This window comes from Montipora foliosa, chromosome 4 (assembly GCF_036669935.1).
Source record: "Montipora foliosa isolate CH-2021 chromosome 4, ASM3666993v2, whole genome shotgun sequence".
NCBI lineage: Eukaryota > Metazoa > Cnidaria > Anthozoa > Scleractinia > Acroporidae > Montipora > Montipora foliosa.
The window spans coordinates 23,898,099-23,908,098 of NC_090872.1; the positions used below are offsets into that span (position 1 = coordinate 23,898,099).

Sequence of the window (10,000 nt, forward strand, 5' to 3'; positions counted from 1 at the left end):
ATAGTTAATAATACTCGTTTTTATAAAAGACCTGCGGATGTATCTGTATTGTATTGATCTTGAATTCGACTGCCTGCAAGTCATGTCCTATCCCAAAGCCAGTTGCTTTCACATAACTCTCCTTGAGACACTGAAAAGAGATAGGTGCAATCAGAGCGTCGCGGTTGCAAATAGCGGAAGTGGTTGACAGACGCGGTTGGCAGACGCGGTTGGCGGACATGATTGGCAGAGGAGTTTAATGGACGCACATAGCGGTCGCGGACAGCGGACGCAGTCCCGTTTAGTGAACATGGTCGTGGTCGCGAATAGCGGAAGCTTTTAGTGTTGGCAGCGGTTAGCGGTCACGGGGGCCCATTTCTCGAATGTCCCGAAATTTTACGGGCCATTTTCGGGTGTGACAATTGCCTCTGTATCTCAGAAACGGAGAGGATTTGAGCCGTCAAACTTCACAGTCAGTTTGCTTTTTGTTACCCTAAAAACATGTTAAAAGATCGGTTTTCCTGAACAAGCGGTTGGCAGGTTCATGAATGGCTTTTCGGGCCCGAAAAGTTTTCAGATTATAATAGTGAATAGTACACAAAGAAAAATCAAAATTGAACTGGTTTAAAATTTTTTAAACCAAGAAACAAGTTGAACTACAACATCTCCGCTGCGCTCACTCGTGAGAGATACTATCATCTTGTGAAACATGAAACAGGACATTAAAGTTATGAAAAACAAACCACGATAATGTCAAATTGAGCCAAAAAAATGCTAATGTGATAGAGAAGAATTATATTACAGCACAAAAGTATCTTACAATAAAGGGGAAGCCTGCTTTTCCGCATTGGAAATCGTGTTGGTTACCATGACGACACCTATATCCTCACATGCATGTGAAAGATAAGAATGATATGTTCACTGTGCGCGATGAAGACACCATTTTTTAGTAAAAAGGAAAATCTTAGTATTTCATAAGTATCTATAGAGCGACTTTCGTATGACCTCGAAAAAAAGTTCGTAATTTGTTTTACAGACCAATGTTTGGCAAGATTAAAATAAAGCTTCTCCTAATATGGGCAGTAAACAGTTCGATTGCTCAATCATATTACTGCATTTCAGATGACGTCAAAGCGAAATGCCAATCGCTTTTCAGAAAGTTCCATTGAGAGATGACGTTGTTTGTATCCGCGTTCGCTAAGCCAATGAAAATTCGCGCTCCTTTGTTTTTGCTCGATAAGCCAATTAAATGTTATGCATTTTTGTTTACGTTCAGTTTAACGTTTATTTTTCACGGTCATATGAAAGTCGCTCTATCACAAACCTGGAACTGACATTACCCAGTGCCTGCAGAACATCTGAAGCTGTTTCCACTCACATCCTTGCGATTTAATAGTTTGCCATTCATCTGCAGTGAACTGCTTGCGCATGGTGTGAAAAAATGACGGCACCGTTGAAGAACCTGAAAGGCGTTCCAGTAAACTGTTAAAAAGCATTGCCAGCTTAAAAAGGAAACCGAAAGTAAAACCTTCACCGAAATGTAGCATTACTTGGGTACGCAGTCTTCATGACATCAACACCAACTGAAAATGAAGAATAAATTGCTCTGGGAGAAGGGAATAAGACAGGGACAATTGGGTTAGCACAGTTATGCAGGGTCCGCAGAACACGTTTGAAAGTTGAAGAGGGGAGGGGGGGGGGGGGGGGGTTTTGGTATGGATCATGGAAGTGTGAGGGCGCTGGGAGAGGTACTAGAAAAAAATAAGGGGGGCCATGCAGCCCCATCTCTGTGCCTTCTATTAGTGTGGATAGATAGATAGATAGATAGATAGATAGATAGATAGATAGATAGATAGACAGATAACTTTATTTATACACGGTATTTCCATCTGCTAAATTACATATGAACTAACAACCTATCTACCTAACTACAGTTACAAAAAACAATAAAAGCTCAGTGCTGTCCTCGGATGCCATGTCTAAATTACGCTACATTAGTAAAAACTGTGGCGACTCAATTTTGTCTTAAAATCGTTTAAGAAAGAAGCTTGGCGTAATTCAGGGGGTAAGCTATTCCACAACTGTGCTTCGCTATACAAAAAAAACTTCTTTTTAAATAGCCAGTACGGGGTTGTGGACGCACTAATTCGTTTTCTGAATTACTTAAACGGTAGGAATTTCCATTGTCGCGAAAAACAAATTTAATGTTATAAGTAGTCGGATGTCATCTTATGTCAAATTTTATAAATCATAATAGATTTCTTTTCTAGTCTTTGAAGACAGAGTTTGCGCCAAATCACTTAAATCACTGTCATAACTAGCAGACATCAATATGCGCCCGGGCTGCGCGATTTTGAGCCTTTTGAAGTTTTGCAGAAAGGCCCTTATTCCAGTTTCCCCACACCAGAGAGGTGTGTGGGGAGAGGCCAGTTTAGTCAGTTCCTCATTTATTTCATGTTCATTCAAGATTTCGTTGTTAGGAAAATGAGATCCCGAATTCTGATATCATAATTGCATTTTTACACAAAAGGGTACGATGTAAGTCCCCTAATCCTACTTGCCCTCATGTCAATATCACCCCCAAGACTGAGGTTCGTGATCTGGGCGTCATAATTGATAAAAATCTGTCCTTCAGGTCCCAAATAAACAATGTCTGTAAATCTGCGTTTTATGCTCTAAAGACATGTAACATAGTGCAAGATCCGCAAGTATCTTGACAGTCACTCCACTGAACGATTGATCCATGCCTTCCTATCTTCATGTATTGATAATTGTGACAGTCTGTTTTGCGGCTTGCCCGCTGCCGAGATCGCAAAACTACAACGTGTACAGAATGCGGCCGTAAGGCTGGTGACTGGATTTACCCGCTGAACAAAGAATAAAGTTTAAGACCGCTCTCCTTGTCTACAAAGCACTAAATCGCATGTCTTCCAGCTACATAAAAGAACTTATTGTACCGTATACTCCTGCACGTAGACTGAGATCATGAATGCAATAAAGGCCTTCTTAAGATCCCAACATCAAGAACATCCAGTTTGGTGATCGAATGTTCAGTGCTGCAGCCCCAAGATTATTTAACAGTCTTCCTGACAATATAAGACTTAACAACAGTTCCATTGATCATTTTAAAAGAAGTTTAAAAACTTATCTTTTCAAATTAGCTTTTTGATTTCCATATTTGTATATTTTTAGATTTATAAATATTTTTAATTTTTTAACTTTATGTTTTAACCTGTATTTGTAAAAAGCATTGAGACTTGCGTGACATGAGTTTTTAAGAAATAAAGTATTATTACTATTATTATTATTATTATATTATTATTATTATTATTATTATTATTATTATTATTATTATTATTATTATTATTATTATTATTATGACCTTGTGAAATCCCTGTTGAATGTGACACCTGTTTTTCAAGAAGGGTCTTTTGCTGAGGTTTAGAGAAGTACTCTCAGAAGCAAAAAAATATATATATTATGAGCTGCCATGCATACCTGTCATATTAGGTTCTGCAGCTAAAACTGTGAAGTCTCCCTGAAATAACAAAGGAGAAGACAGAAAGTCACATCACTACATCTTAAAACAGCTTAGAATGATAAACATTGTTGTTACTATAAAAATTGATCATGATGATGAATAAACCTATAATAAAATTAAGTGAAGTACCTGATGGGATATATTAAAGCTGAGATTTCCCAAAGATGGCTCTATTGTCTCATTTGCCTATAAAGAAATGATTCAAGTTTAAATATGAAAATATTAAAAGATGACACACGTGTAGCATGGCCCAGTGGTTTGGATGATTTTTAATTAGTCATTTGCATTCAGAGGTTTTGGGTTCAATTATCCCACTCTAACCATGAAACAGACCACATTCAACTCCAACAGACTTTTTAAATACTTTAGGCACAATCAAGTACTGGTAGTTATGTCGGTAAGATTATGCTATTTGTTTGCAAAAAATTAAGAAAGGATCAGTGCAAATCAACCTTACACCAGGGGTTTCAATAGAAGCCGGTTACCGGCGGTATACCACCGCCTGCTTTGCCTCACACTGCAGGCTAGTTTGCCTTGATTTTCACTAAAAATGCTATCCTAAACTTGTCAAACTGCCGCCTTCAATGGGCTATTGAATGGATGGCTATTTCAGAAGTTATTGAAACCCCTGCTTACACTGAAAATAGTTTGAAGCCAGGGAGACAAATCAATAACTAGGAGTAATAATTGATTATGAAGTGTGTTCACGGGAAGAACTTGGAGGTTAGAATCACTTGACAAGCTGAGATCTCATAATTGAGAAAATCACGCATTTGTGTAAAGAACGTCTATCAAAAGTATTAATAATTGACTGAGGCTTGTGGAATGTGGCTGGAAATGAAAAGCTTAGAGTAAAGTGTTGATGACGTCACAAAAACTAAATTAGTTTTTGAAAATATGGAATTTGTTCAAATTTGCTATTACTAAAAGTGTCCCTTGCCAAAACTCAGCATGTCAATGCAAATAGACTATTTAACAGTTCTGTGCTTGGTTACCAGGCATTTGAATAAAAGCGAGGCTGGAGTTAACCTTGCTTTGATACAAGCCTCATTGCTTTTCTTATGTAAATCATGTTGATTTGCAATGCTAATGAGTTTATATTAATTTTAGTATACATAAGAAGAACGGTGAGGTTTGTATCAAAACATGACTGTGATTGTCATTTGTGCATATGGCATATCAAAACTGAGATGTGGATGCACATAATTATAATGTAATTCAAGATGGTGTGGAAAAAAACAACAAAAACTTGCTTAGGCTCTCCCTACATGTTTGTACAGCACCCCCTGGTAACACAGGACACCCAACATTAGAAATTGCATTCTCCTAAGGTCAACCGCAATAACAGGGAGAATGTTGTACTAAAGAAGGACTGATGTTAACAGTTACTGAGGTTTCAACAGAATGAGCAGGAGCCATTTACAGAGTCAACAGGGAGGTTTTATATTGACCTAACTGGTTGAAAGCAATGTGATAACAGTCATGGATCATCTGCCAGCTAAGCTAAGAAGATGGGGAGCAGCAATATCGATGGTAAAAACCGGTCTTTAAAGGGGCTAGGTCACGCAATTTTAGGCAATTTCAGCACTGACCAAATGGTCATAGAATTAACTAAAATATTAAAATAACTGTTCAAAACTATAGAAGAACTCTAACAAAACACAGGGAAGCCAAGAAGAAACATGGATGGACAAAACTGGAGAGGATTGAAATAGATTGAATTTGATTTGAGTAAATTTGAAAAACGTCGGCCCACCTTTTTTCAAATTTATATCAGTTTACATGTATGTCAAAATGTCATTTACAAAGCTGGAAAATCATTCTCAGTTGTTATGTGGCCGTGATTTTGCAAATGAAAGACTCTTGCTCTGCCAATTTGACATTTAGAGCTCATAATTAACAAAATTAAACAAAATTACCTAAAATAGCGTGTCCTAGCCCCTTTAATGAGTGGTATGTGATTGGTTGAACTTCACTTGTATATTAATAATAATAATAATAATAATAACATCTGTCTTTTCACTTGTCTTTTAATAATCAAATGTCAGTAGTTCTGCTTACCAAATAAGGTTTTCCTTTGCTAGTCCTCTTCAGGATAACCTCATTGTAGGGAAGGTTAAAGTGGCCACTTAACACTTTCCTCATCAGCAACCTTCCAATCTGTGAAAATAAAGTTTGAACCCACATAATTTGGTTCTTGAAAACAGGTTTAAACACTTTTACTTGACGTAATCTTATTTTTGAATGTTCCATTTTTTAAAGTTATATTGTAAAAAGCCACATGATCTGTCACCTGAGAGAGAAGAAGAAGTCGAGAGACGTTTGTGTCACTAAATTATTGTTAAAATTCACCATTCTACAATTTAAAGAAGCCTTAAGGTTTGCTATCTTATACATCTTTTATTTAAACATAAGAAAATGACTATTCCACAGGCCATTTTGCTCTAAAATGGAGCAATATGGTTAGAAATCACTGGCCCGGCTAACCGGGCTGTCCCAGTGAACACGATTACACGGAAAAATCTCAGCCCGGTTGAATAGCCGGGATCTCGGCTAACCGGGCTGAGATCTTTCCATGTAATTGCAAACTTGAGTTTTAATGTTTTTCTCAGATGTGCCGGGATCTCGGCTAAACAAGCCAGCCCGCCTAAACGGGACAGCCCAGCTCATGCAATCAGCCCCTAACAAGCATCAAATGGTTGAACCTTTCAGTTAGCTAAATGGTGAAGTCATGCTGATTTGCACATAAAAAATGATCAAAAGTGCACTAAATTCAGTTTTTTATCCCCCAAAAAAGCTCATTTTCATACTCAATCTCATATACATGCACTTCTAAGTGAATCCAAAGGTCTACAGATGATGAAATTTTGTCACCAAGAATTCCATGCACATACATGTACAGCCGTATTAATGCGTGCAGTGATCTGATGTCAAATCAATATTAATTAATTTGTACACAAACAGATGTCATAACAGTAAGCTTTTACTTTCCAGGGCAGATTTTGCATCCTTCTTGTATACAAAGTTCATGATCCTTTCTTTTTCTTCTGGTTGAACACAGGATATTCCAAGGAGCCATTCCTTCAAGAAGAAAATAGGATGAGTATTCAGCCAGAAAACTAGCTTTTAATATTCTCCAAGGAACAAGGATTTCTTCACTTAAACTTCTCAAATTTCGTTGCTTCTTCTCTCTTGCTCTCCTGCTCTTTATCCCATTGTTCATCACTAATATGATTTCCCGCCAGAAAAACGTGGGTCTCCAAATGCAACGCTGCCACGCGATTTATTGCCAAGGAAAATTGCCCAAACACTCCCATCCCCGGAGGCTGTCCTGCCTCCCTACCTCCACCCCAACAGTCTGTACGGGCAGACGGACATACGGGCATACGTGACGTCATAACCAAAATTTATCGCATGGATAGATTTCCAAAAAAATCTTACCCATGGTGCTGTGCTGGCGCGTTTCACGTGCCTGAGCTCCACTATGAAACATACATTTACCTTTGCTTCAATACATTTTACTTTTTAATGTGTCTCATAAGGTATGTGAGAGAAAGATGCTGGCAATCATTTGTCCCATGGCTGAGGAATTGAGAGACATGCCTATTTCTTTGATGATTTCATAAACTACTTTGCATTAGAGCGCTTTTCAATTGAGTGTCGTAAAACCAAAACCAAAGTAATTACTTTGACCAATCAAAAAGGACTGAGACAATCCAGTAAACCAATCAAACCTCGAAGTAATTACACGTAGCCGACACAAAAGGCGGGAAAATGTGCACGCGCGAGCCACAATTGGTTTTGGTTTCACTTCTGATTGGTTGAAAAAGTGGCGCGAAAACTTTGAACCAATCATTGAGCGAGGTAGATGCAAAACCAAAGTAATTAGCTAATTACTTTCGACACTCAATTGAAAACCGCTCTATAGTTTTGAAAGAACTTTGGCAATGTAAATTACTTATTGACGTCATTGAAGGACCAGACCCATACTTTTCACTAGCTCGGCCAGCCAGCTTTGTTACTCTCTCGTACCTCATTATGGCCTATTAAAAGTAGAATCATATATCTAGGGAATCAATGGTAAAATATATGTTAGACATTTCACTCTTGGAAAAGGAGGTTAGATGCACTTTAAAGACTCTGAGAGTGGATTTAGAAGCTTAACTAGATTTAATTTATATTTCCGCTACATATACAAACGTGGGCATGTTTAAACAGTGGGCTGCTTTAATAAGAAATGTTTACTTATGAATTTCGCAGTCACAAACCTGCTTTGTTGGTTTCCAGAAACCAAAGTTAAAAGCCAAACGAATGCCTTCCATACGCGAAAAACGCATTCGTAGCAGAAAAAGCACCAATCGATCTAACACCGTTTGGAAGTTGATATGGTATTTAGTCTACCATGTTGTGAGCTTTCGTGATACGATATACAGCGAAGTAGGAGATTTGTCGTTTGCAGGCAGAGAAGAGAGACGCTGGGAACGAGGTTGAAAGGTTGAAGTCAAAACATCGTCCATACATCTTCTTAGAGCGTGAAGATGGATGGAGAAGGAAAGTTAATGTAGAAAATTGAATGGAACTCTTTAAGCATGGATCGATTTAGCTGGACTTCGTCTTCGAACCTTTGTGTGTTACCGGGCGAATCGGGAGTTCATCAGCAGTCAGGTGTCAGAATCTACGATGGGGACAAAAAGGTTAAGTTGACCGTTATTTTGATCCACATGATTTTAACACAACTAGCCATGCTTTGCTTTACTAGCTCAAGTTTTTCATCTTCAAACTTCTGCAGACAACTTTTGAAAATGGAAACCTTAAACTTACAACACACAGAATAGTCTGGGATGACTTGGATCAACAGGTGAGATGCAGTTGCCTTTGCTGCAGCTGATTTAGAAGCATGACGTTTGAAGGAATAGGTATCGAAAATAGACCAGTCCACGCTCTTGATGGCATCATTGGGTAATCAGGACAACATGGCGGAAAATAGACCTTATTCACGATGGCACCATGTTGGATTGGGCAACCCTAAAACTCGGAATCCGGAATCCGGAATCACAGGTGATTGTTTTACCAATACAGAGAGTAAAAACTATCTCAAACAGTCATAAAAGCTAACGTTAGGCCTAATTAGGCCTAAAAAAAAGTTTTTAGGCCTAAGGTTAGCTTTTATGAATGTTTAGGATAGTGTTTACTCTCTGTATTGGTAAAACAATGACCTGTGATTTCGGACTCCGGATCCCGGATTCTGGGTTTTAGGGTTTCCCTGTTGGATTTGTTATTATCATGCAAATTAAGCTACACACTTTTGAGGGGGCAAACAACACAAGTTCGAGAGGTTGTAACGAACATCTTAGCCACAAAGATGATTAGTTTCACATTCATTGAATGTTTATCACCTAAGTACATGTAGTAAAATAGAAAGATTACACAAGTTACTTCGATGTTTTTTTAGTGAAAAATAAGCAGATAACGAAGTAGAAAGTCAAAATGCCAAATTATTATAAAAGGTACTCAATTCTGAATTCTAAAATGTACTTTTGGCAATGCTATTTCAATATTTCGACGAGCCGATTTTCCGCTAGTTTGCCATAACACATGGCTAATTTGAAAACCAACATGGCGGCTATGAATAAGGCCTATTGACCTTTTTCGAGTTATGTGCTTAGCTACCTAGCCTTTAAATGAAAGTGAGGCTGGAGTTGACTTTGTTTTGATACAAACCTGACGGCTTTTCTTATGTAAATAGGAACTCGTTAGCATTACAAGAACATGATTTACATAAGAAAAGCAACGAAGTTTATATCAAAGCAAGGTCAACTCCAGCCTAGCTATTATTCAAAGACCTGGTAACTGAGTACAGGCCCCAGTTCAAACGATGGATAGCGCTATCCACAGGATAAATCACTATTCAGTGGATAAACACTAGCAAAATCAATTGAGGAGGGTTATGAACTTGTGGTGTTTTCTCGTTGATGGTTGAAAAGGCTAATGGAGGGTCTGCTCTGGCTCATAAAGTTTGCCTGTGCAGAAGTGGACAGTGGATGGCTGTCAGGTGCATGCCAGGTTTGATTTCAGCATCATAGGATTGTGGTCCTGGCATAATTAATTTTAATTATTTTCTCCTCATCAGCAGTGCCCTCCTTTTGGAGTCATTTGGATTTAACTGGACTCAGTATTTTATCTTTGGAGTGTTTCTGTCGGATAAAATAATAATGAAAGTCATTGCTGAATTTAATATTTAATATTTTACTAATTTGTTGATTAATTTTGTCAGGACAGAGCGATCTCATTGACTTTGTCTCTTGTGAGGAAAATTGGTGAACAATCTGCTGGGTTCATGAGCAGGTTTGTAATTTAAATATTTGTGATTATCTAACCTTTACCCTTACCTTACTGGTGGAAATGCATGTGGGTACATTGTAGCAAAGGCTTCGACTTAAACAATAAAAGGACACTTCGTTCTGGATGTCAAAATTGTGC

The 10,000-nt window shown here is 38.1% G+C and overlaps 2 protein-coding genes across 3 annotated transcripts in view; one reads left to right on the forward strand and one right to left on the reverse strand.

Moving 5' to 3' along the window:
* Nucleotides 1–7,986, reverse strand: part of LOC138000370 (L-aminoadipate-semialdehyde dehydrogenase-phosphopantetheinyl transferase-like) — a 16,563-nt gene extending 8,577 nt beyond the window's left edge. Inside the window, exons 1-8 of one of the 2 annotated variants that reach the window (XM_068846712.1) lie at nucleotides 7,789–7,986; nucleotides 6,512–6,601; nucleotides 5,582–5,680; nucleotides 3,650–3,706; nucleotides 3,478–3,517; nucleotides 1,530–1,562; nucleotides 1,320–1,441; nucleotides 32–130 (exon numbers count right to left, since the gene is read on the reverse strand). In XM_068846712.1, coding sequence (XP_068702813.1) covers nucleotides 32–130; nucleotides 1,320–1,441; nucleotides 1,530–1,562; nucleotides 3,478–3,517; nucleotides 3,650–3,706; nucleotides 5,582–5,680; nucleotides 6,512–6,601; nucleotides 7,789–7,857 — 609 coding nt within the window. In that variant the 5' untranslated portion in view covers nucleotides 7,858–7,986. Of the gene's footprint in view, nucleotides 1–31; nucleotides 131–1,319; nucleotides 1,442–1,529; nucleotides 1,563–3,477; nucleotides 3,518–3,649; nucleotides 3,707–5,581; nucleotides 5,681–6,507; nucleotides 6,602–7,788 lie in introns of both variants that reach the window. The other variant, XM_068846713.1, reaches the window with a different exon arrangement.
* Nucleotides 7,987–8,073: 87 nt separating this feature from the next.
* Nucleotides 8,074–10,000, forward strand: part of LOC138000369 (vacuolar protein-sorting-associated protein 36-like) — an 18,603-nt gene continuing 16,676 nt past the window's right edge. The window contains exons 1-3 of the mRNA XM_068846711.1: nucleotides 8,074–8,214; nucleotides 8,310–8,378; nucleotides 9,795–9,865. Coding sequence (XP_068702812.1) covers nucleotides 8,110–8,214; nucleotides 8,310–8,378; nucleotides 9,795–9,865 — 245 coding nt within the window. The 5' untranslated portion in view covers nucleotides 8,074–8,109. The remainder of the gene's footprint in view (nucleotides 8,215–8,309; nucleotides 8,379–9,794; nucleotides 9,866–10,000) is intronic.